The following is a 26,959-nucleotide window of genomic DNA, read 5'->3' on the forward strand; positions in this document are numbered from 1 at the left end:
TACCTGTGTGGAGAGCACTGTTGTCACTGAGGGAATGTGAAGGAGATTTTGCCAGCTGCAGTACAGATAAAATTCTGACTTGTAAATACTGCAGTGCATACTAGAAGGATGACATCAGTTGAAGGATGTTTGCCTTTTGCTTCATTGTACTTTTTCTAACCAGAGTTATTAAATGCTTCCTATGATTTCTCTAAACATAGCTCCATGACAATACTTTGAAGAATCTTGAAGACAAACAGCCTTCACTACTAAAAATTGTTATTGTTCCCCCTTTACTCCAGGTTATTGTATCCAGCTGCCCGCAGCCAGCTGTGAAAACCGAAAGCACGGTGTTTTCTTTGCTTGTCTCTTTTCCTAGGTTCAATGGGAAAGTAGAGAAAATCCCTCATATTGAAATCCCCACCATTTAAACTGCAGGTCAGGGGTAAATAAATTAAAAAACAAAAAAAAACATCCCTTCCCATCCTTACAGGACCTTTTCCTTCAGAAGTCACCTTTTTCAATAGACTTCTAGGTTCACTTACATGATTTGTACTGTTTCAGTGAATTAGTTTATTTTACTTTATTCGTTTAAATGGTGTCTTTATTATAAAGAAAGATGAGAATCTAGTGTAGCTCAACTACTTCTTGTGCAAATGAAAGATTTAATAGAATTTAGTGAGTATTTGATGAATATCTACTGTGTAGTAAGTTGTAGGGATGGTAAATGGAGAGTAACATAATAATAGTGATTTTTTTCTTATAGATCATAACATACTTTCATATCCACTGTCTCTTGGGAACAAGCTAACCCATGTTCAAGAAGTCTGCAGACCTAGGACACAGATTGCCTATAGTTGTATTTGAAGAGATTCATTCACTTTAAAAAAGATAACCTCTCCAGATAGTTGCTGGTGTTTTACATATAAACTTTATCTTATCAACATTCCTGGGACATGAAGAGAAAAGGGGTCATTTTTACCTGGAATGCACACATACGGTTGATGCGGTTGATAGAAATGATTAGTAATTTACTCCAGGTAATAATAGCAAGTACCAATACAGTGTCAAATTCTATGTGAGGTACTATTATCAGCAATTTACATATATTAATGATTTTAGCCTCAAAAATATTTTTTTAAAAGATTTTATTTTTATTTATTTTTAGAGAGGAAAGGGAGGGAGAAAGAGAGAGAGAGAGAGAAACATCAATGTGCGGTTGCTGGGGGCCATGGCCTGCAACCCAGGCATGTGCCCTGACTGGGAATCGAACCTGCGACACTTTGGTTCGCAGCCCGCGCTCAATCCACTGAGCTATGCCAGCCAGGGCTCTTCAAAAATATTTTGAAATAAGTTCTATTATTATTTTATAATAAAGAAATTGAGGCACAGAGAGGTTAAAAGTGCTGGAGTGCTAAGCTTCTGGGATGCAGACCGTGAGTCCCCTGATTTGTGAGTGGTGGGATGGTCAGTGAGAAAGGAACGAGGCTCACACACAGCTGTCGTTCACTGGAACCACGCTGGTGTCGGCAGCCTGACTTTCCCTTCCACTTTTGTGAAGGGTTCATAGTTCATCTCTCTAGTAGAAATCTATGGTCCTAAAAAAGGTATTGTCTTATAGGCAGCAGACATCAGCCTCTCTTCCTTCCAATTTGAAAATCCACGTTCCTGTGTTCACATCCCCCCAGTCTGATAATGATGCCTTAGAAACCTAGCAAATGAATAAAAGATCTGGCAGACAGGGAGCTTAAAAGTCCACATTTATTTACTTTAAAAAATCAGCTAGAACTGCATCATTTCCCTAGTGACTTACAGATTTCTGTATGTTTATGGTCACTCTAGACTTTTTTTAAAAGCATAACAAATCACAATGATTTTTCTTCAGTTTGTTCTCACCCCTTCAGGGTTTTGTCCTCTAGATCAATTTTATTCTTGGGAACTTGAACACTATCAAAATAATGCTTGGGATATACTGAAGAATATTACCCAGTGTAAATGCAAAAATAAGTTTTGAGTCCCAGGCAGCTAATTAAGCTCACATATAGCTTTACTTCTGCACTTGTTCCTTGGCATTCTGCAACAGGCTTTCCAATGGCCTGTTCCAAATACTATGGCAATAGATCACTTCAAACTCAACTTCTTTCATGTAGAGGATGTTAACACATACTTCTCACAGATAGAGTATTTCCAACGTCCGCAGTCAGTGGAAGAAAGGTTCTTGTTTCTGAGGTATCCACAGAGCTGGAGAGTTGATGGGGGTCTCTTTGTTGGGAACCTGGAGAGGCAAGTCAGGGTATCTGAGGTTAGATATGGAGCACAGTGGTGCTGTTGTGGGTAACTCATGAGAGGTGTGAGTTTTATTTTGTTCTATTTTGTCTGAATATGGCACTCTTCTGGAGTAGTCTTGCAGAGCTGTTTTCTCTCAATAAAAATATGTTAATATAACTTGAACAAACTGCATATAAAAACACAAAGACAGTCTCTGAATTAGAATATCTTTCCTGACTCTTAATTGTCAAAATACTAAAGCATCTAATTCTGTTCACCAATTTTCCCTAGGTCTATCTGAAAACCTGAATTACAGAATTGCTTAATAATTTCTATAATCTCTTTTCTTTAGCACTCTCTACTCATTAAATTATACAAAGGGAATATACTTGATAATTAAATAATACTGTTCATTCAGACTCTCAGATTTAATGTAAATGTTCTGGAGGATAATGGCAGTGAGGATGAAAAGGAAGAAGATTCAGAAGCCATAAAGCTATGCATAAATTACCTCAGCTTTGATTCTAATCAGAAGGCTATGAATTATGATGCTGGTTGTGTTTCCTTGAGGAAACCTAATATATAAAATAAAAGGAGCATTTGAATTCCCTCACGTGTTTTTTTTTTCTTGTAACTTTGTGATCTTTTCCCCCTTAAACACTTACAGGTCAGGGGAAGGAGAGGAGCCATCTTGCCAAAGCCAAGGTTGGGTGGGTCCAACCTGAACGAGTCCCACCCAGTAATCATGATCACTTTTGATCTTCCCCAGGGTGCCAGTGATAAAGTCCTATAAGAAACAAGACCTGGATGGTGAATGGGGTGGGGAAAACCCCAACAATAAACCACCATGACCTATTAGGTGTGCAATTTTTCCTACACAGAAATTAATGGGAACTTGGTGGGAGGTGAGGATGGGTGGGATGTTGGGGAGTGGGTGGGGGAACAATGGAGACAACTGTACTTGAACAACAATTTAAAAACTATGTATATATAATATAAAAGAAGAAATACATTTTATGGATTTTTTTTCTGTTGCCATATGATCAATGTAGTGTTGAAGACCACGGGAAAATAAGCATCTGGTCTTAAAATAGTTTTAACAGATTTAGAGTTTGGCAGATATATGTGTCAAAAAAGGTAAATGTCATACTGAACTCTCATTATCAGACGAGATAAAATATCCTTGACAACACAGAGCACATAGATCATTCTTTCCCAGTAGACTTCTATATGAAAAATAGTTTAAAAGATTCCAGAAGCAACTTAACTAAAGGCATATTGTATTAGAAGAAACATGACTAACATTTATCAACAAATTCACACAGAAAACATAGTGAAAACCCAATATTGTAATAAGTTAGTTCGAGTTGCCTTCTTTATTGCATATACTTAATGAATTTCTCTCCCATTATTCTTGTAAAAATGAACTTTGACTAATTACTGAACATAGTTGCATAGCTTTTAATAAGGCCAGTAATATGTAACCATGCATTCTGTTTCACACATATATATAGGTAAAATGATTTTAGAAAAACATCTTATTGTTTGCTTGTTAAAATATTGGTAAATTGGGTTAAATGTCAATTAAACAATTCATTTAATAAACGCTTATTTTCACACACCTTTCCATTTCATGACATCACCTCACTTTTTATACTTCTGATTTTCCATAATAATTGAAAAAATTTTATAGGTTATTATACTTCTTTACATCATTAAATATAATTATTTAAAACACATATACAATCATAATGTATGTGTATCTTACAGTAGATTAACATGTCACAAAATGGTACTTCTTTTACTCCTTCCCATTTTTGATTAACAAAGGACAGAACTAACATATGCTCCTTGATTTTGGGATAGTATCCTGCTTTATTGTTGGTTTATCCAATTAAAAGGAACACAAACCATACTAATTTTTACTTTGTTTCTTTTAAACTTTTATTAAATTACTGTTATAAAATATTAAGAAATTCTATTTTATTACAATCATTCCTTTCTTTTAATGGGTAACATGCTATTTTCAGAATGACATGAAACCATAAGACAGTGTTTACCATTTCTTCTTTGCTCTCTATTTGTAGAAGATCAGAGCCCTCCTTCCAACAATCCTCTTTGCTGTTTTGCCAAATTTTCCAATTTTCAAAGACATGGTAACAACTTCTTCCATTCTGAATCCAGTTGTCTGGACAACAGCTGCAGACAGAAGCTTTGAATAAAATATTTTGAGTAATACTGAGTAATTTGGAACAACACTTAAAGAAACACATACATTTAAATGATTGGATAAGACTCTACCTACTAATATCACAAATTTCATTTCGAAATTTGAGTGAATGTTTTTTTTATCTGCATTTCTTGGAATCTCTGTATTTTCTACATACTGCTGACATACATAAATAAGATTGAACTGAAGAGTGGATCATAGTTATGTCTCTTCTAGTATACAATGCTGACCATGATTTTGTAGAGAATGAAATGTGTGTCACTGCTGGGTTGTTGTTGTTGTTGTTGTTGTTAAGGATTTGGTGTATACATTCACACCTGCAAAGTAGAAACTTATTTCCCATATCAGTTACCTGAACTGGAATGGCTTTGCATCAAGGTTTGGTAATACTTTATCTGGAGGTCATGGCTTCTCTTCCACTGTGTGAAGTTTGACAGTGCTAAGTCCTGCTGGGTGAGCTTCTCTTCCTGCTTCTTTGCAATAGTGGACAGCTGGAACCCTTGAACCAAGAACCATTTCTAATAAATTCCTGACAAGTTATGAGTCATTCTTCAACACAGTCTAAAGGTAACCACCCATTACTAATGATTGTGACTTTATTTGCATGATATTTTTTTTAAATTGCATTGTTTAAGAATTATCTACTGTGCTGTGCTGTACACATGAAACTAATACAAAATAATGTTGAATTTAAATTGTAATTGAAAAATAAAATAAAAAATACATATCTACATTAGGGTGCATAGGTTCTTTTGGACTGGTGTTTCAGGGTTCTTAGGACATAATCCCAGCAGTGGAATTGCTGGGTCAAAAGGCAGATTCATTTCTAGTTTTCTGAGAAAATTCCATAGTGTTTTCCATAGTGATTGTATCTGTCTGCAATCCCACCAACAGTGCACTAAGGTTCCCTTTTTTCCACAACCTCTCCAACACTTGCTTGTTGCTTTGTTTATGATGTCCATTCTGACTGGTATGAAGTGGTATCTCATTGTGATTTTAATTTGCACCTCTCTGATAGCTAGCAATATTGAGCATCTTTTCATGTGTCTCTGGATCCTCTGTGTGTTCATAGCAACACAATTTACAATAGCCAAGTGCTGGAAGCAACCTAGGTGTCCATCAGTAAATGAATGGATCAAAAAACTATGGTACATTTACACAATGGAATTCTATACAGCAGAAGGAAAGAAGGAGCTCCTACCCCTTGCAAAGCATGAATGGAACTGGAAAGCATTATGCTAAGTGAAATAAGCCAGGCAGTGAAAGACAAATACCATATTATCTCACCTTTAACAGGAACCTAAACAACAAAACAAAGAAACAAGCGAAATATAACCTAAGACACTGAACTAGAGAACAGGCTGACAGTGACCAGAGGAGAGAGGGGAGGGAATTTCAGGGGAATTTCAGGGGAGAATGGGAAGGGTTTATAGGAACAAATATAAAGGACACATGGACAAAAACTAGGGAGGGGTGGAAATGGGAGGGAAGTGGGGAGGGATGGGTGGGTGGGCTGGGGTGGGAGTAAAAGGCAGAAAACTGTACTTGAACAATGATTAAAATAAAATTTTAAAAAATACATATCTAAAGGAAAGGTGGTGATACAGGCCCGGCTCATGGGGTCCGAGTCATTATGGATGAAATGAGACATTCATATGGATTACCAAATCCAGTGAAGGAAAAGGGATGGCATGGCTTTTCTCTCAAGGGGAGCAAAAGCCTCAGCCCTTCCTCCAACGAGCTTTTATTGTCTTACTGGGCACAGTACAAGAAGGTCCTCATTAACTATGCACAGGCTCACCTTAGGTGGTTACCTTTTACAGAAAACAAAGGAGCCAATGCTGCTAATCAAATCACAGAAGAAGGATATTTGCAAATGAAAAGGCAAAAGTAGTTGGACTGTTACACTCATCCTTGGAAGGTTTAGCATGGATTTTAGGAAGTTGCTTTGGAGTAAATGTCCTTAATTCAGGGTGAGGGAGTTTCAGCAAAAAGCAAGACTAGGTACATTGCAGGCCTGATTTTCCACAGGAGAACCTATCCATGGGCATGGGTCCTGTGTATCTCCAAGTGGGTGCTGGGCCCACACCATGCAGAGCAGTCTACTACAATGTGGGAAAGGCTTTATTAGTAAAATTGGTACTTATCTGAAAACAAAAACAATTTATATAGTTCAAGAATAAAAAACTAAAAAAGGTGCACAGAAAAAAGTGTCTTTGCTGCCCCTGTCTTCTTAGTCACCCAGCTCTACTCCTCCAAAGCAGCCAGGCTTACCAATTTTATTTTCATTCTTCTAGAGGAATTTTGAATTTTGCAAATGAACATTAAATGCCCTTACTCACATTTACACAAATGGTAGCGACTGGGTTACTTGGTTTTGTACCTTTTATTTTATCCCTTAAAATTTATTTTGGACATAATATTATGTCAGTATATAAAGAGCTTTCTGATCATTTCACTATAACTGTATAGCAAACCCTTGTATGGATCTGTCATGTATGGAATGTATCACAATTTAGTTGAGCGATTTTCCATTGACTTTTGTAATCTTTTGGTATTGCAGAGATAAATACTGTAATAAGTAACCTTAATTATATAGAATTTTACACGTGTGCAAGTACATTTTTAAGATAAATTGCTAGAACAGTTTATGTGCACTTATTTAAACCATATTAGATACTTCTGAGTGTATCTAATGTGGAGGGCCATAAATACTGACAAATGATACCTCAATATCATTTACATTTGCATTTATCTTATGTTTGATGTTGAATTTTTTGTGTATATGTAAATAAAAGTCAGCTGCATTTCTTTTTTATGCAGTGTGTAATTATATCCTATGTAATTTTTCCACTGGATTTCTCGTCTTTTCCTTTCTGTTTCATATGAGGCCCTTATTGTACCATAAGGGTCAATTCGGGCAGGCCTAGAACCTGCCTGAGCAGGGCTTCTAAAGTTCCTGCATGTAACTGACCTCTGGACAAGACATCAAGCATACTAATAGCATAGCTTAGTAATCATCAGTCTGAGATTTTGGGGGACAGATTATACTAGCTTGTTAGCACTGTTTCTTGATAACATATGATTGATGATTTGCCCCTGGTTACAAGGAGACCCTGAGAAATCTTTGCTGTTGATAGTGGCTGCTTTGCAGGAATATGCATGTGTGGTCAGGAAAATGTAAATATTCCCAGCAAGACTCCGTTTGGAGTCCCTGGTACCACTGTGCTCTGTGTATACCACGGTGGTTTTTCTGATTAAAAGAAATTGTGTTCTGAAAGGACATTACAAGGGGAGGAAAGGGTGCCTGCCTATAACTGATCTCCCCAGACCGCTTACTGTAATCTTTATCCTTACTTTATTGCTGTTGTTAAATTATATCGTCTTCTTGTAGTGAACTGTAGAATCGTAAGCACTGTGACTTAGGGACTCATGGTTCTACAAGTCCTCTGTAACAGCCAGTCCTGTTTAACGGATCCTAGTAGTGTAAGTTATATTTTGATAGAGTTCGCTTCATGTGTGATATAAGCTACAGCGACATTTTCCTGGTTTGCCTTTTGACTTGGCTTGTTGTAGTTTACCCCACATTGATCATATTTTTTTTGTCACTTTTAGTAAAATTGTTATGCTGGAGATTGAACTTTGATGTTTATTTTATATTTACTTTTAGATGTTGCTAGAATTTTTTGCTGTAAATTGTAAGATATGACTTCAACATCTTCCCCCTAAATGGCTACATATTTTCTCATATCATTTATTGAATCTTTCCTCTCCATGCTCTTTAGTTGCTATCTTTAACTTGTTGTGAATTTCTAATGAAGTACTTCATTAGGCAATATTTCTATTGTTCTAAGTATATTCAATTCATCTACTTATCTTTTACATGTCAGCACCACACAGCCCTAGTTATTTTAGGGTTTTAATTTATTTTAATATCTGATAAGCCCAATCCTCCTATTTTCATATTACATTTACATAAATTTTAGGTGGTTGTCATCTGAGAAGTCCGGCTAACTTATTGAGCCAGTTCTTTTGAAAAATCATGTTATAAAGCATCTATTCCTATTTTGTTAAATATTTTTCTCAACATTGATATTGATTTTCTTTATCCTATTTGACTTTTGTAGAATTTCTTGAACTGGTGGCTCAGTGTTTTTAGTTAATTATGGAAAATACTTATCCACTACATCTTACAATATTACTTTTGCCCTGCTGTCCCTGACCTTTTTTGGGTTTATAATGGCACACATGCCGGTCAGCTCTGTCTCACGGCACACTTGGCTACAGTTTTGCTCTGCTCCTAATAGAGATTATTGTCATGAAGGGGAAGTTTGTGGGTAAAAAAAGCAATTTGCATCTGCATGTTGTTCATCTCCCAATTAACTGGTCAAGCCAACATTCATAATCAAATATTTAATTGCACATCTGCATATTCTGATCTGTTTTAGTCATCAACATTGCCACTGACGTGAAAACGCTAACACCCCAGAGCCATGGACTAGAAAAACAGGTGCCCATGCCCTGTCCATCTGTTGGCAGTGCAAGTGACCCAGGCTGTTCGTGGCTTTTGTCCTTCCTAACAAGAAGCTGCATCTAACCAGTGATGTTACGCATTTTATCTCATCAATAACTTTGCTTGTGTAGACAATAAAAAATAATAATCTTCCTTTTAGGAATTTGAAGTATTATTCTAAAAATTTTAATTTAGTTGAATATCTTAGATTAGCTATATTTTTAAGGTTATTGTTGCTTTGTTTATTACTATTTGAAAGGCTTATATTACATAAAACTGTAATAAAACTGAGAAAGGGAAATGAGACTTTTCTTTAGTTCTTCCCAAGTGAGAAGGAACACACTGTGCCTTTATTACTGTTGCAGTTATAGTTAATTTGCATTAAGTAAGTAATAAAGATTAAACAATATGATTACCTGGGAAAATATAACACAACATGTTTTTATGAAGAAAGAGAAAGACAATAACAGCTTTTGTTTTAAGATGTTATATGTTGTACCTAATTGATGAATCAGGAAAATGAAAAAGAAGATTTAAAAACAAATGAACAAATCTGAATTCTTAGGTAATCTTTTGCACAATAGAGTTTTTAAAATAGTAAGACAATTAACTTAAGTAATATGGTAGAGAAAAACAGAAAATACAAGAGTAAGATGAAAACAAGAAATTACTTCAGTTCACCTTTAAATTTACCACTCCTACTTCTCCCCTCCCTCTTCCTTTTCCTCTTTGCTTTATGATATTCCGTAATGTGTACATGTCATGAATTTAAATGGTCCCTTAAGGATAAGCATTTGAGTCCCATCTAATCTTTTGTCCCCCTTATTGCTACACATGCAGGTTTATCTACAGAAAATAACATTCAAAAGTGGGATTTCTGGGTCAAAATCAATTAATACTATTTAAGATAACCAGAGTTTGTTAAGAACATGATTATCTTGATTATCTAAATAGGTTTTATGAACTATGCAGAAAAGAAAAATTAAGTATCTATTATATAGCAAATTTGTTGAGAACATGAAAAATGCACAGTATTTTTATTAGCATCCTTAGTATGTACTGTATACTTTTGGATTATGTAATAATTGCTGATTAGATATTAATTTATTTTCATATTAAAACATTCTATATTTTAGTCATTTGACAATGTTGCTTGAAAATGTTGAATTTTCAGTTAATTTTTTTCATTGAAAGTGTTTTTTGTAGTTTCTTTTGTCTTCTTATCCCAAGTAGTTTAAACACTAACATTTAATTTATTATGCATAATTGATACGTAAACCATATCTTTTGATATTTCCAAAGTCAGTTAAATATGAATTCATTTTTAAAATATGGCTTGTTTTAGTTAGAATAAAATTTGACACAATATTCTATTAAAAGTTCCCAGTTTTTACAGAAAAAACTAAATTATTATATGTCAATCCACTTATCTGTTAGTTCTCTTTCAACTCTGCAGATATGATTCCAGTATATTTGCTTGATAAACAGATATTTAAATGCGAATTTCTTTAAAAACAAGATGGCATTTGTGATTATATACACACACACATACATATATGTATCCACAGATATTTTTTTTCATAAAGCACAGATGGAAGATTGGGTGTGATAAGGAAATCTTTCTGGAATCTCTAACACTTAGGATAGCCTGCAGAATTTTATTTGGGGAGGTATCCAAAGTTATAGTTACTTTTTGAGCTCCAACAAATTATTAAATCATTCCTTTCAGTACCATCAGGAAAATGAATTCATAACTAACATGAACAAGGTCAAGTTTCTTATACCTTGTGGAAGCAAATCTGAACCCTTTGCTTCCTCATTTCAGGACTCATAATTCTCCCTCGCCAGCTAATGCCTGCTAGGTAGAAAATCATTTGCTAAAGCACACAAGAAAGAAAAATTATCTTGACAATAACCTTCATCTCTGTCTCAGCAAATTTCTTAGTGCTACCATGAGTGATGATAAAGGTCTTAGTCATTCTTCTGGAAACCGCAGCTTTATAATTACTATATTCATAAAAAATTTACTTGCTAGAGGTAAAAGACATCTCAAATTTGGACTAAAAGGAATAAATAAATGTGATTAAATATTAGTCAAATAAAGTTCTCAGGCTTGCAGTAAACATTAAATTGTACCTTATCTAATAAAAAGTGAAAAAAACTCGTATTAAAATAATTTACACAAGTCAAGTTTAGAATAAATGCATATTAGCAAAGGTAGAGGATTTACTAAAATGTTTCACCTTGCATACTTTGGCATGCTAACACAATTCACAGATTGAATCATAATATGGGTAAATATTCACATGACTGTTCCCTAAGAGACTTATGGAGTTAGATTTGAGTTAAACACCAAACAATTGAATATTAAAAGTTATAACAGCATTCAACTATTCTGAGTGTTAGAGCAAATCAATGTTCCATTAATTAGGAAGTCATTATTTTGCCATTTATATGCATTTAGATATTTGTAATTGATTTATGTATCCATTTATAAATCATGAAGTTTTATTTATTATAATGTACATATATAATTTTCTGTGAAACTACATGCCTTGTATAATATATGTAGATTATTTTGAAAGTATTTTTTATACTTACACTTAATAGCCAAGAAAATGGAGGTTGCCACTGAGCCCACACAGATAATACATGATATCACCATCACAAGACACCGTGTTCCTAAATAAGGAGCAAGAACAATAAAACTGAGTTAGACAATGTAGGTGAAAGGCTGGGCCAGGAAGAGACTAGACTGAGTGAAAGAAGAAATCAATCATAAGACATTTCAACTACAGAATGATCGAGGCTATGTAACTGTAACAGGAAAAGGAGAACTCAAATTTTTTGAAATTCAAGTTATAACTTGGATTACATTTGATTGCAAGAAATGTTAAATTGAACAGATTCAATAACATGCTTCTCTTACCCTCATATGACACCACAACCTTACTAACTAGTTATGTTTGCTGTGTTGTAACTCCTCATCTCTCTTAAGTGTCACTTGAACATGATTGATTCCAAGATATTTCTCTCTAAACATATAGTGTTGGATGAGGAACATTTTTTTCCAGGTACTTTTGCAACTGTTCTGGAAGGAAAAATGAAGGTTGGGTAATTGGTTATATTCTAAAATGTATCTTCGGATGGTGTGGTTAGCTGAATAATAGACCAGCCCTAGATACCCAGGTCCTAATCCCTGGAACCTGTAATATTACCTAATTTGGCAAAGGAGACTTTGAAGAAGTAAAGTAATGATTTTAGGATGGCAAGATTATTCTGTTCTATCTGGGCCCTTATAAGTGAGAGGTGAGAGATCAGAGGGACAGAGTGTGATACAATGATGGAAGAAGACATGATACTGCTTCTTTGAAGATAGAGGAAGAAGCCGTGAGCCGTGAGAAGCAGGAAATGCAGCGCTAGAACTGGAAACAAACAAGGGAATGGACTCTCCTAGAGCCTCTAGAGGGTACGCAGCCCCGTCAACACCTAGATGGCGGCCCAGTGAGACCCTTGTCAGACTTCTCATCTCTAGACCTGTAAGGCAATACGTCTGTGTTGTACTGAGCTCCTGAGTCTGTAGTAATTTGTTACCTAACAATAGGAAACTAATACAAATATTAAGCTTAATAAAGACAGACAGAACTGATTACTATAGAGACAGTTCCAGGCTGACGAGAGCTTGCCAGTTTTTCAATGTCTGTTTTCTCTTTATTTCTTAATATTTATCAGATAATTTGTGAAGGAGTGTTTTATGCAAAAATTGAAGCAATAAAAATATGATTTCTTTCACTTTCCCCCCCAAATCCAGGAATTCTTTCTCTTTGGGAGAAAGTAGTACATATTTGCCAAGTCTTTTTGCCTTTTCATCTTTACTTGCCCTTCTCACTGTTTATTTTTTTAATGTTAGCATATCATGCATATTACCATACTCTAACATGGGTTGCCTCATTAGAAAAATCACCTGGGTTCAAAATATAACAGGAAATAAAACATAAATTGCAAAGTCTATTTAATTGGATTAAATAGAGCGGTTACCTGAACATTTGGTGGAAGACAGATGTTTCTGATACGAGCTTGGCCCCGGAGTGTCCCACCGAAGGGAAGTATAGATTTCTTCACCCTGCATGTCTGAGGTGCTTTGATAGGTGAGGCGGTCCATACGAGAAGCTAAGACAAGTAACTCCTTTTGCAGTCGGGAACAGATTGGCGAAAGAACTGAAATTGGCTATTTTTACATAAAATGCTAAGGTTTAAGGAATAGAATAAATGCATCTTCATCCAGAAAGTAGAAGTTTATAAAGTTTAAGCCAAGCACAACCTGCTAAAGAAGGAAATGAGAAGGGAACTGAATTCAAGTGGCCAATGATCAAACATGTTATTAGTCTGGTTTCTAAGATGTGGCAGATGCTGAAGGTAATCACGCTGGATCACTGTTAACATGAAAATAAGTGCAAAAAAATGCACTTATATTTGGTACAGAACACAAAGGATGGGACTAATCTAAATAGCAAAGATACAAGAACATGGGCAAACCAGGGTGTAAGATGTAGATCACTTTGTATCCTTAAGTAAGAAAGCAGGGAAGGGATTGCATCCCTAAAATAAATTGATAAACTATATCATTTAGGCTAATGCAGTTGCTGTGACAAGTAAAGAGCAAAGTGCCTGCCATTTGACACAATGAAAGTTAATTTCTTGTTCATATAACTTTCTAGCTCTAGTAATCCTGGTTAGTGGGTAGTTTTCATCCAAATGGAACCCAGGCTCTTTCTGTCTTGTGAAACAGTCAAGTCCCCTACTCCTTGCCATTGGAATGGAAGAGAAGGTGGAAAATCCACATCGGCTGCTTCAAAGCTGTAACCTAGAAGTAACATGTATTACCTTCACATGCACTAATGTAATGCCCTTGGATCTAAAGGTTGGTTCTGATAATATAACTTTTGCCTAACTTTCTATGGCAACTTCACTCTAGATGAGGAATATGAATTATTTAGTAGACAAATGGCCATTTCTGCCACACCCTGTGACTATTGCTCTGGTATTGAGAAATTCAATACTTTGTCATTGGTTATTTGTCTATATGGCCAAAGGTCATATTTCAATAATTTACAGCCCGCCAATCCCAACAGTCTGCAAAATTGCAATGTTCTGTTTTGTTTCAGTGTTTCACTAGATCAATCACTGATCTCTGTAGCAGAAGGAAACAAATGGCACTCAAGGGTAATCTAAGGGCAATGATACAGATGCTGTTTATAAAGTTTTGGGAAAGATTAATAGAAGAAAAGAGGGAAGGTGATATACATTTTGGGATGCTGTTATTACCTTTAGTCCTGAAGGGTTAAGGAAAGAGTGTTTAATGGAACTTTGTGACCTGACAGGGGCCATGGTCCAAGACAGAAAACACCAGCCTTTGCCAAACCAAGACATAGTAGAAAGAGAGCCTGGGGAATGAGTCCCCTGACCACTCTCTCCCTCCACCCTCTGATCACTGACAGCACCTCCCTGCAGCTGGCTTAGCTGGAAGCCAGAGGCCAACGCTGCCCAAGTGAAGCTGTTCCGTTCAGTTGTGTTCTGCCTCCCAAGGCACAGTGTGGGGATAAGAAGATCTCAATAAGCAAATAAAGAATGTTCAGAAAATTCTCCAAATATTTGATGTGACTTTCATGTGACCTGAGATTCTGATCTGAAAACTAATTGTGACTTAATCAGTGAAATGATTCTTATCTTCAAGAGAAAAAAGAAAGAAACCAAAAGTATATCAAATATATATTAAGACTAAAGTCAGGAACAGAGTTTGAAGTGTTGTCAGTAATTTCCAGATTCTCTCAGATTTTATCAGCACTGACTATGAAGCTGAAAAAGATCTGGTTTTTCCAAATACAGTGTATTCTCTATAAATTTCTTTGGGAACCACTGGGCTCTCCCAGTAAAAGATTAATATGTTACTTGTGTCACATTTGATGGTTTTAATCATACTATTTCTTATTTCTTATTCATTATACTCCAAATATTGTTTCAAAGGGCTTTGAGATGAATTATTCTATCACAACAACTCTATAAAATAAGTACTACTATTAGTATTGCAACTTCATTGTAAACTGAGGCACAGAGAAGTCAAGTTATTTACTGAAGTTGAAGAGTTAGTATTTAAAACCAGGTTGTCTGATCACAGTACCTGTACTATTCTGACTTCATATACAAAATGCTTTTGATATGAGTATAAACAATAAAAATAAAAAAGACTCTGGCTACATTGTTTATATTGCATTTTTGCCATGCACTAAGATATTGTATTTGAAATTTTGCTCTGCCATAGTGATGTATAAATCTGTTTATTTGATTTAGGAGAGATAAGACATTAGAGTCCAGAGATATGACTGTTTTTAAGCAGTTTTTAGAATTATAATTTCCTATTAGGTTTCTCTAAAAAACAAGTAAAAATATAAAAATAATGATACTAACCTCCCAAAGCCAAGATCTTAAGACATTTAAAGTAGAAACAGAATCTGAGGTATTTTTTAAAGTGTCTTTAAATGTTAGTATACAAAGCTATAAAATTAGTACATATTTATTACATTCATTACATGCTTGGTACTCTGCTTAATACTTTATATAATTACATTAATAATCCTCACAATTACCTTATGAGTAAGGTAGTAATAGTAAACTCATTTTATAAATGAAGAAACTGAATTTGAAAGAGACTAAGTAGCTTACCAAAAGCCACATAGTGTTTAAGTTCTAAAGTAATGTTTCTTGAAATATATCAAAGATGGCTTGTAGGGGAGCTTATTAAAAGATAGGGTTGTGTTCCTCAGCCTTTTAATTGAGTACCATAACTATTTGTATTTGAATATCTAATGTTTTAACAAACATCTCAGCTGAGATGTTTGAGAATCATGTTTATAAATTTTATCACCACTAATTTAAGAAGAAAGATTACATTCAGGAAAGCTGTGGCAAGGAAATGCAATTTTTGCCTGTTATCCTGTTAAAGGGTGACTCTCCACATATTTATAAATATTTCATGAGCTACTCAGCAAAAACCAAGTATAGAACTCTCAGGAAAAGAACTAGATAAAGTATTTTGACTGGCTGTTCTGTCTCTTAGCCTATGGCTTTGTTAAGAACCATTTACTCATTTTAAACCCCCATCAGGCCTCTTGCAAACTTTATATTCCTTCTTTGCACAAAAAAATCACTGCTGTTGAGTCTTACTAGGGTTACACTTGTAATAGAAATTGTATTTGTGTAGTGTTTTACTGATTGTGGTGCTTTGCAATGAATTATCTCACACCATGAGAATCAAATATCTTTCTGTTCCTTGTGAGGCAGAAACTGTTCTTGGTGTAGGGCATAGGAGAGCGGATAGGAAAGACATGGTGTCTGCCTTCGTGGAGTTTCTGACACAGTTGATGCTCTGAAGTTTTATGTGGTAGACCTGTGAGGTATATCGGCTAGGGATTATCTTATTTTAAATATAAGGAAAAGGAAGTTAAAGAGACTACATGGTTGCACTTTAAGTAAGTGATCACACCATCTAAATTATTCTACAGATTACAAGTTTCCTATTCTTTCCACTACCTTGTGCTTTCAAACTTAGATATTTTATATAGTTTTCAAACTTGAATCTTTTTTGCAGCTTAAGTCAACTAAGCCTAACTTTTCCTGTTCCAACTTAAAATGTATGTGTTTATGTCTGAAGATGTAGTGAGTCATAAAATCTTGAGATAATTAGAAATGGAAGGCAAGAAGAAAATTAATAAAAAGGGAGAGGAATCTGGAATCTTTTGGACGTATAAAAAGGAGACTTAGTAATCCTTCAGTATAATGGGTTGCATAAAGAAAGGACTAAGTGGTATTGGTAAAAAATATAATGTAAAGATGACTCCAAGGGGAATAAAGGGAAAAATAAGTAATTTTATGGCTAGTGATGCTTTCATCCAGATCTTTTATTACACAATCAAACACTTGTCTGTGACATCCTACCCATCTTTCTGCATTAAAGTTGTTTGCCCGCCTTTGCCATGGCTGCCTTTCTCTCACACATTAAATAATGTTTGTTCTGGCAGAAGGTAGGATGAATTTTCCCATTATGAAAATAAGCACAATTCATGTTTTCTCTTGCGTTTTCAGAAAGTTCAAACCTGTGAATGGAAAAGGTAGAGTGAGTTCTTTGAAAACCAAACAATGAACAGTCAAACTGTGTGTGTAATTTTGTTACATAAAATGGAGGCAAAAATATGGGAAAAATAAAGTTAGAGAGAACATTCATAGGGCTGAGAGACTACCAACCTTCTTGGAAGTATAAACTATGTACATTTGAATTGCTCAGTGCTATGTACATTTAAATTCCTAATTTCATGTGAAATAAGATTAAGCTGCAAGTGAACAGTAGTGCAAGTGAATAGTGCAAGTAGTTGCAAGTGAATAGTAGTCTACAGGACGAGATGGATGGGGAGCTGAAGCGATTGGAAAGACTTTATCATTTTATATTGTTATAGATGATAATCCTTGAGTCTGTCTTGAAGAAAGGGTAGGATTTAGATGAGCAGGGAGGAGACAGGAGAGCCTCGTAGGGCAAGTGGCTGCACAGGATGGAAATGAGTTCATGGAAAAATAAGTTGATTAAATATTTTTGAAATAAAAGTTTATGTTATAAGGTAGCAAATATAAGACTACATACTATATTGTGGTTGTTTGTTGTTTATTCTCTCTACTACATTGTTTATGATAAGAAAATAAAACATGTGCATTTATTAACTCATTTGCCAAATATCTATGGGATACCTAGCATGTACCAAAGTTGTTTTCTGTGGCAGTGATAAAGTGGTTAAGAAAGACAAGGTCCTTTCTGTTGGGGAACTTACATTATAGTTGGGAGATACTGATTTTGTTGAAAGAACAGAGAGAATACCAATTTCCTTGCAATATTGTGAATAAGGCAGCAAGTGCTGAGAGATAAAGTCCAAGGTCCATGAAAAGTCTTGCTGTAGTTGTAGGACCTTCATCTCCTATGCATAGTAAATACTTAATAAATATTTGTAAATAAATTAACTAAAGATTTCTGTAATAATCAGATTGTACAAATTTTGGTTAATCAGTTTAACTTTTAATGAGAGAGATACTGCAGTTGCTATATACTAGATGAACAAAAGGTATTGAGCCTGAAGATTGAAAAACCACATTAAATAACTCAACATAATTGGCCCCTTTGTTTGGATTATTTGTGGAACGATGAAGCCTTCTGACATGGACATTAGAACCACTTTGTGAATGATGATATGCCTGATTCTTGGAGACCCCTAGGGTGGAAGATTAGGTCACTGTTACTAAAAAGTCAGAAGAATCCACAAGTAACTTTCAACCATAAAATTTTGTTCTAAAAATATGTGAAGAGAATTAGATTGAGTTAAAAATAGACTATATTCCATAGTAAAGACTAAAGTAGTTAATAGAAATACATAAGAAAAAAATATTGGGAATAGGGGTGTATGTGATAAACAACAGAGGATTGGGAGAATAGAAAAAGTAGAATTGTCTTACTACCAGTGTTCCTTTGTTAGGATTATGGTGTAAATTGTCCACCTTCTGCTTATGTAGCTCACAGTAGGGCATAGAGCTACCTCCCAACTTTTACATAACTTGTACTCGAAAGGATAAAGTATCTCAAGAATAAAAATTGCTAGTTGTGCCTTGTACTCTGAGATTCCAATGGCTTACATATTTTTGGAGACAACTGAGCCATCTTCCCACTTCCAGACTTTGTTGGAGTTCTGGCGGGACAATCCAACCCAACGAATTAATGAAGTCCTAGATTTGATGTATCCCTGTTGTAGACACAGATAAATATAATGGTCAGAGTGCATATACAGTTCTTGGAATTCATAAAGACAAAGCTTCTCATTATAATACTCTGGAACAAAAAAGTTAGATTATATGTCTATGTTAACTAATTTTATTTGATATTTAGAATTGTAGCAAGCTCACTTGTAGAATGAAAAGTACTCAGTAAAAAAAAATGTAATTTTTACCGAGCTTGATGAGTTTCTTAGATCATCACAAACTGGAAAGCATGTTTCACTTCAGATTTTTTTCTCATGATTTCAAAATATTTGCCATAGGAATTTCCTTACCAGTATGCTCTGGCTGTCAATCTTCAACAGAGTGGCACTCCTATTGATACAGTACTGCTTACTCTCTTCCCAGGTTAAGTTCTGCCTGAAAAACCCATAGCACCTATCTCCATAGAGTCTCCAGTTTGGGGCACATGTGATGTTCTTATGCCCTTAAAGAGAAATCAAGGATAGGAATCTTTTTATTCTAAATAGGGTTTACTTTTCCCCCAAATTCAATGTTTCTTATCAATCTCAAGATTTCCCAGAAATACCATCACAGAAAAACTTCAGGGGTAGGGGAAATAAAGAGGTTACAAAATCATACTTACTGAAATCATCCTTTTCTTTTGATTGTTTTCTTAAATCTTGGGAGGACAGCTTTGTTAACTGTTGTGGAGTTCCTGGGAGGCTTTTATTCACAATTTGTATGCAGTTTTGCTGTGTGGCAACTACATGTAAAAATTGGTTAATAATTTGTAATAAAGGATATTAAGGGTAATGCAAAGACCTTCTAATGAAGTAATTTCACTAGGATTATCAGTGTATAAAGTATTTACAGATGCACATGAGTAAGTGAGTGCTGCAAGGGTGGTGAGGGAAAAGAGAGGCACAAAAAATGACAGCTAAGGATTATCCAAAAGAATAAATGAACTATTGGAAGGAGATAATCACACATAAGAAAATGTCATAATCAAATCGCATGCCCACAGCGGTTGTTTTTAATGTTTCCTTAAATACAGATTTCTAGGTGGATTTCACAAAGGTGAAGAAACTCTGCTATTTTATTTTTCATGTAATGCCAAAATGCCCATTTAATTAAAAAAAACATATTGAAGGCATGGAAACAAGGAACCAACTGACAGGGACCAGAGAAGAAGGGGGAGGGAGATAAGGGAAGGATGAGAGGAAGGGTCTAGTTAAAGAACCAAGGATAAATGGACTTGGACAACAGGGTGGGGGTTGACTGTGGTGGGCAGGGCAGGGGAGAACAACAGGGGAAATTGGGACAACTGTAGTAAAACAACGATAAAAAAAGAAATCTTGAGGTAATTTGTATATATGTATATATGTATATGTTTGGAAACTAAGTAATTTGGGTACTAAAAATACATATTGATTTTTTAATGCAGAAAGTACTCAGATGTGCAGATAAATAAAAATTGTGAATGTATAATTCTAAAATATCACAAAAATAAACAAGATCACAAGCAACAGCAACACAGATGATAATATGACACTGGAGGGCTTTTAGAAAAGTATTTATAAGTTAGGTGGTATATAACTTATCTCTCAGTGGAAATAAATCCACTTACTAAACAAAATGGGAAGGAGGAAATTTTAGAAAGAGGGAATGGAATGAGCCAAATCTCAGGCAGAGGGACTGAATTTATTTGTGAAACTGAGGAAACTCCATGTTGGCTGGATCTTAAGATATACAGGATAAGGGGAAGAAGTTTCAAATGATTATGTGGGTCTATGCTGAGGAGAAACTCAAGGACTAGTTTAAAGTCATTACAAATAATGTTTAACTAATAAAAAATTAAAAATATTATTTTAATCTAAAGGAAAAAGTCAGAGTTTTCCTTTAGTGAGAGGATCTTGGCAGTCATGTATAGGAAGATTGGAGTAGTGACAAATAGATAAACAGTGACAAATTAGCTTAGTGGCATACACCAGGATCCTTAGAAGTTGCCTTTCTCAGATGTAATCTTTGGCAATGAGTCAATACTTACACATCACCCCCAGAGCCACAAGCCCAACAACCAGTGCAATACACAAGAACAGCAGCACCAAAGCCATCACACGCCACAATGATGAAGAAGCAGGTTCCACTGTGGGCAAACAATAAAGAAGTCAGGGGGCAGGCAGTGTGGCATAGTTCTGGGGCAGCCATACTCCCGACCCGCCCTCTGAGGATTCTCTGAGAGATGTGAACATCGCTGGCAGACCATGCCAGTGTTCTCCTGGTGATCCTCAACAGCAAGCACAACACATGCCCCCTCCACACATCCATTCCCATCCTCAGAGGACTTCTCTCTGAGTCAAAATTTAACTAGCTGTTAAGATCTTGGGTGTTTGTCTTTGTTTTGTTTTGTGTGCATAACCTTAAATAATTGCTTTAATAAGCAAGACATAGAGAATCATAATCATTTGCTGACATCTTTAAAAAATAGGCTTTTCAAACATTTTCTCCCTTTATCCCCATGGTTTCTATTCCCTCTGGCATTAAACTCTATAAGCCTAAAGTAGTGTTCCCTGCTTGTATGTTTTCTTGTTTATAGTCTAAACAAGTCTACCTGATCCTATGTAGATATTATTCAAATGCTGTAGAAAAAGAAGGTTATTCAGAAAAATAAAACCATATGTGCTATATTATTAGTTAAAAAAAGATGGAGGGAACTAGGGTTGACCCTTTCAATAATTAATTTTCAAATCACTGACTCGGGGCATTCTTACCTGTTGGGAGACCTGGTTTTCGAGTTTTGAAATTTAAGGTCATGTATCCGTCTTCATCCTGCATGGCGTTCTTTGCACTGCAAGTGAGCTCAGGGTCCAATGACTTGGCAAAATGTAGTATCCACTTTTATGATTTCAATGTCTGTCAGTCTGTGGTCTTCTTCTCTCATGAGGTGGAGCCATGAGGGTTGGGTTTTGTTTTGTTTTGTTTTATTATTTTTCATTTCAGGAAGCCCTTCCCTAGCTTCTTACAGATACATGAACCTTGAACATAAGAACACAAAAATATTAATAACTTGTGGGAAGGAATAGATAACAGCATTTGTTTTGTTTCCTTTTCTTCAACTCTAAATGTGTATCCTTTCAGAGGAAAAAAAGTTCATGTTTGATCTTAACCCTAAGAGAGTCGAAATCATATTGTTTAAATGAACTAATTTCTGATGATAATTCAGGGGTAAAACACCAACAAACATATAGTCTATGCCATTGTGAGGAGAAAATCCAATATTATTTGCTCTAATGTGGGCTAAATTAGATGCTAGAAAGGACTATTCTTAATCATGACTTAAAACTTGATCAAGTGCGTTCACCTTTCTCAAATCAAATTCAGAAATTCAAGGACTCCACATGAGGCAAATTTCATATTGCTTAGGTTTCAGTGTCAAAGGAAAACAATCAAATAAAGTGAAATAATGCAGAATTAGTGACTTGATGTATTGCCGTTCAGTAATGTTTTTATTTTTAAGTGAATTTCTAGGAATAGAAAAATTCCTAATTTGATAAAAATCATGTAATTTCAAGTACAGTGGTGCTATACTTGAAAAACTATTTTAGAAGAAGGGATGGTTTCCTAGCACCCTTTACAACATAATAATATATTTATTCCACACATATAATTTTATAAAATGAATTTTTAATTGTTATTTTAGCTTATATTGAAATTGTTTATAAGAACAGCCATTGAAAGCTAGCTGTTGTACTTACTATAGGAATATTGGTCAGAGTGCTACTACTTTGTCCTTAGTGAGTTCTTACATTTCTTTTATTAAACCTTCATGGCCACAAAAGCTTCCGTTCTTCTGAAACTATTGGGAACTTTTCTAAGTGATCTTATTTCTACTTCAGTTAGTAGAGCGTTAGGCTTTACTTTTCAATGTAGTAATTATATAGGATCTCATGACAGATATTTTGCTTACTTTCCATTAGCATATCTTGTACACATAATTTTTTCTTCCTGTTGTCTCCTTCATTCTGAATTTTTGGTTGATTCTCTTAAAATAATCTTTTATTTTAAAATTTCTTTCTATATACACCTCAAATTATTTGCAGGATGGGGTAAAGAATAAACTGAATAAGCATGAAAGGTATTTTTTATTTCAAAAACCTAAACTTAGCATGATTTGAGTATTTTCACCAAAAAATCTTTAGTCAAAAATCCAAGCTACTTTAAATAGAAGTTAAATTTGATAATGTCTAAAAATTAAGTAATCAACCTTTTTTAAATTCCTAAACCCAATTTTCTCACTGAGTTTCTTATCTCAGTTACAATACTCAATGATTCCCAATGATAAGCACAGTAAATTTAGAGCATTCTGCCAATATCTGCCACTGTTTCTGTTCGAGTAACTTCTGTTTCAGCCAAAGTAAACTCTTCACTCTTTCTAACAGAGCTGATAACCCTCTCTTCCACTGCCCACATCTACTCACAGAACAAGTCCTGAGCTTTTCCTCTCATCTAACTCCTCTTTTTAGTTTTTTTTCTGACACTGCCTCATTTTAGTGGTTTTTTCCCCTAAGATATACAGAAATGCCAAAAAACAATTGTGCCTAAATGACAGAGAGAAGAGTGTGGAGGTTATGTTCAAGTGGCACCTTTTCAATAAAGCCTGACTCTGTTCTCTTAGTAAGTAAGAATGTCTGATAATTTACAGTTAAATTAAATCAAATATGTGAATGAGAGACACACAAGTATTTGGAAGCCCTTATGTTTATTGTAAATATTTTCTTGTTCAATTAACAGACAATTTAAGAAGACATTAAACATAACAATTACCTTGCTTTGTTAGAGTTTCCATATTCTCCAGATCTTGGGCAATTCATTTAATTATACCAATATTTCCTTCATGCTTTTTATAAATCATCAGGAATATTCTAGGCTTGTTTCTTGATCCATGAGTGCTTAAAATTGTGCATGTAACACCAGAAGTAGGTAAAACTAAAATGGGTAACACTAAGTCTCAGATGATATTAATTTGCTATGCTCAGCTTCTGCACTGTAATTCATATTGGTTTTGTGGTCTTTGGTAATTCTTTGATAAGTCTAGCCACAGACTGGGAGTCTTATGTCTAGATCTAACTTTCATAAATTTGCTTTTATTTGTATTTTCCAAGCATGGCTTTGTGATGTTAAATGCTAGTCAAGTACAGAGACTCTCAGGCTCAAAGGAGTTCCTGACAACATTAAATCTCTATTCTGCTTTCTTCCTCCCCATCTCCTATAAATACAAGCTGAGTTTCTCAGCAACAATGAATCAGAGAACCTCAGGAAAAACAGATACAACAAATTTATTTTCCCTTTTTCAAAATCCAGGGGCTTTCCTAGCTAACTCCTAATCACACTGCAGGGCATGCTATTGATGTATTTTATTGCTCCCTCTTTTCCTAGTTCAGGAAACTGAAAAAAGTTCTTTTATCCAAACAGCCTTATAAGTTGGCGTTTGGAATAAAAACCTTTATTTAATGTTTTAGAGATTAAGAAGCACTTTTACATAAATTGCTTCTTTTATCTAAAGCAAATAGTTAAGTAATATTTATTGTTTTTCAGACATTCAACTTAACAGTGTTCATAGAGAAAGTCATGGTACTAGTCCTGTGGAGCATAAAATCTTAGATTTTTTTGTATCTGACCTTTATTTTTCAATATTCATTATGTTCCTCACCTCACCACATACCAGTCCACAATCTTGTCCCTCTGCCTTGCATCACTCTTTTTTGTAACCTGTATAACTATCTGATGCATATACACTCTTTTGTGATTTGTCCCCTCAAGAGTGTATTCTGTAACTCTGAATTAGCAACTGGCATACAATTATATCCAGTAGATATTGGTGAATGAATACACACATGCATGTATAAGGACATGCTCACTCTACAGAGAAATTGAAGGAACCTTGGGACTTTTCTATTATCACACTTGTAAAAAGTAGTACCATCTACTCCAAGTTCTTTCCACTACAGCATAATGTCTTTTAAACATAGGCATTGTCCAGACTTCATAATCTATGCTGATAGCTGAAGAATGAGTAAAAGACAGTGGGATCACAATGACACGTTGTAGATGCAATAAGAAAGGGTATTAGTGGAATGCATAACATAGTGAATAAGACTAATCATATATACTGCATAGCATTCCATTGTGTAAATGTACCATAATTTTGCAGTACATTCATTTACAGATGGGTGTTTAGGTTACTTCCAACACTTGGCTTTTGTAAATTATGCTCCTATGAACATTTGGATGCATAGGTTCTTTTGAATTGGTGCTTCAGGTTTCTTAGTGTGTAATCCCAGCAGTGGAACTGCTGGGTCAAAAGGCAGTTCCATTTTTAGTTTTTTGAGGAACTCCCACACTGTTTTCCACAGTGGCTGCACCAGTCTGCATTCCCACCAACAGAGGACTACGGTTCTCTTTTCTCCACAACCTTGACAGCACTTATTTATTGATTTGGTTATGACGGCCTTCTGACCTGTGTGGAGTGGTATCTCATTGTGGTTTTAATTTGCACTTCTCTGATGGCTAGTGATGCTGAGCATCCTTTCATATGTGTCTGAGCCCTCTGCATGTCCTCCTTGGAGAAGTGTCTGGTCAGGTCCTTGGCCTTCTGTGGAGTCATGAGAGTTCTTTATATATTTTGGACATTAAACGCTTGTCTGAGGTATTGTTTGCAAATTTATTTTTCCATATGGTTTGTTTCCTTTTCATGTTGCTGATGTCTTTGCTGATGACAGCATGGATGGATCTGGAGAGCATCATGCTAAGTGAAATAAGCCAGGATGTGAAAGACAAATACCATGTGATCTCACCTGTAAATGGAACCTGATCAACAAAACAAACAAGTGAGCAAAATATAACCAGAGACATTGAAATAAAGAAAAGACTTATGGTAACCAGAGGAGGAGAGGAGGGAGAGAAATAATGTGGGAAATAAGGGAAGGGTTGTCAAGGAACATGTATAAGGACACATGGACAAAGACAAAGGGGGTAGGATCAAGGGTGGGAAGCAGTGATGGGTGCATGCAGGGGGGCAGTGGAGACAACTATACTTAAAAAACAAAAAAAAGTAAAGTAAAAAGTAGATTTTGAACAAAAAAGACTAATCAATAAATAATGGTGGTTAGTTGATATGTAAAATAGAAAGACAAAAAGAAAATAATCTTGACTAATATGAGTGCTATAAGGGTCTTGAAACTGAAAAAAAATGTGGAGAAATTGAGGATTTTGCCATTGGTGATATCTTTTTATAGACTATTTAATGTATACTACCTTTAAGATAATCCTTTGGTACATTTACTGATGATAGCCTGTTCCCTTTCTCAGTCTTCCTCATTAAAATTGTTGGTTCACCTTTTACTTCCTAACCTCTTGCACACATTGAATAGTATTTATTTCTTGGAAAAGCTAGAATTTCCTGTTATTAAAAAAGCATAATTAATGTTTTTTTTTTATTTTCAGAAGGCTTAAATGTGTGGATGCATGTGATAAACCTAAAATTAGCTTTATTGCCTGTTAATGAATAAAACAATCAATGACTACCAGACAGCAACTGTGGGAGAGCATTTTGTTACACAGGGTGGAGTGAATAAAGGAAAAACATGTGTGAGAGCACATCCGTACCACTGAGTTTTTCACACAAGCACACACAATATCTGTAAGTAAACAAGTTATATAGTAACCAAATGGAAAATATAAAACTTGAAGAAAAGGCAAAGCTTATGTAGAAGAGAAAAAAAAGGGAACGCTTGTCAGGCAGGGCAAACATCTGAACAAAACAATGAAGTCTGAGTAAGTATAAGGTGATCAAGAGCAAATGAACTGATCAAACATATTTAAACTGAGAATTCATGTCACAACGTATTTGAGTATAAGGTGTCATGTTAAATTCATTATAAAACATACATGACTGGTACAATTAATAAATCATTTGAACATATGTTTATTAGTTATTGTGTATGTCCTAAGCACTATTCTATTTTTTTTGAGATCAAGTGATAAACAAAACATACAGAGTTGTGTTCTTATTGAGCTTTTGCTCTAGTGGAGGGTTGTGAACACAGATAGCAAATAAGCAAAGAAATAAAAGAGCAACATAACTTCAGAGCATGATAAATTCT

General features: G+C 35.0%; 2 protein-coding genes across 4 annotated transcripts; both read right to left on the minus strand.

The window, feature by feature from the left end:
* Nucleotides 1-1,722: 1,722 nt before the first annotated feature.
* On the minus strand, nucleotides 1,723-13,530 carry CLEC9A (C-type lectin domain containing 9A). Its single transcript, XM_028533232.2, has 6 exons — nucleotides 13,029-13,530; nucleotides 11,592-11,672; nucleotides 4,830-4,976; nucleotides 4,308-4,459; nucleotides 2,913-3,034; nucleotides 1,723-2,254 (listed from the first exon to the last, which is right to left on the minus strand). Exons 1-6 carry the CDS (start codon nucleotides 13,150-13,152, stop codon nucleotides 2,122-2,124), a joined length of 759 nt encoding a protein of 252 aa, XP_028389033.2. The 5' UTR covers nucleotides 13,153-13,530; the 3' UTR covers nucleotides 1,723-2,121.
* Nucleotides 13,531-16,038: 2,508 nt separating this feature from the next.
* On the minus strand, nucleotides 16,039-21,808 carry CLEC1B (C-type lectin domain family 1 member B). 3 transcript variants are annotated; one of them, XM_028533358.2, is made up of 6 exons: nucleotides 21,569-21,804; nucleotides 20,845-20,943; nucleotides 19,441-19,560; nucleotides 19,130-19,281; nucleotides 18,717-18,823; nucleotides 16,040-17,140 (listed from the first exon to the last, which is right to left on the minus strand). In XM_028533358.2, the coding sequence occupies exons 1-6, from the start codon at nucleotides 21,630-21,632 to the stop codon at nucleotides 16,996-16,998; spliced, it is 687 nt and encodes a 228-aa protein (XP_028389159.1). In that variant the 5' UTR covers nucleotides 21,633-21,804; the 3' UTR covers nucleotides 16,040-16,995. The 3 variants fall into 3 exon arrangements, with proteins under 3 accessions (XP_035875248.1, XP_028389159.1, XP_035875247.1); XM_036019354.1 differs by lacking the exon at nucleotides 16,040-17,140 and adding an exon at nucleotides 18,090-18,298 and having other exon boundaries at nucleotides 21,569-21,808; XM_036019355.1 differs by lacking the exon at nucleotides 20,845-20,943 and having other exon boundaries at nucleotides 16,039-17,140; nucleotides 21,569-21,806.
* Between the last annotated feature and the right edge of the window lie 5,151 nt (nucleotides 21,809-26,959).

The sequence above is a fragment of the Phyllostomus discolor genome, chromosome 2 (genome assembly GCF_004126475.2).
Source record: "Phyllostomus discolor isolate MPI-MPIP mPhyDis1 chromosome 2, mPhyDis1.pri.v3, whole genome shotgun sequence".
In the NCBI taxonomy this organism is placed as follows: Eukaryota; Metazoa; Chordata; class Mammalia; order Chiroptera; family Phyllostomidae; genus Phyllostomus; species Phyllostomus discolor.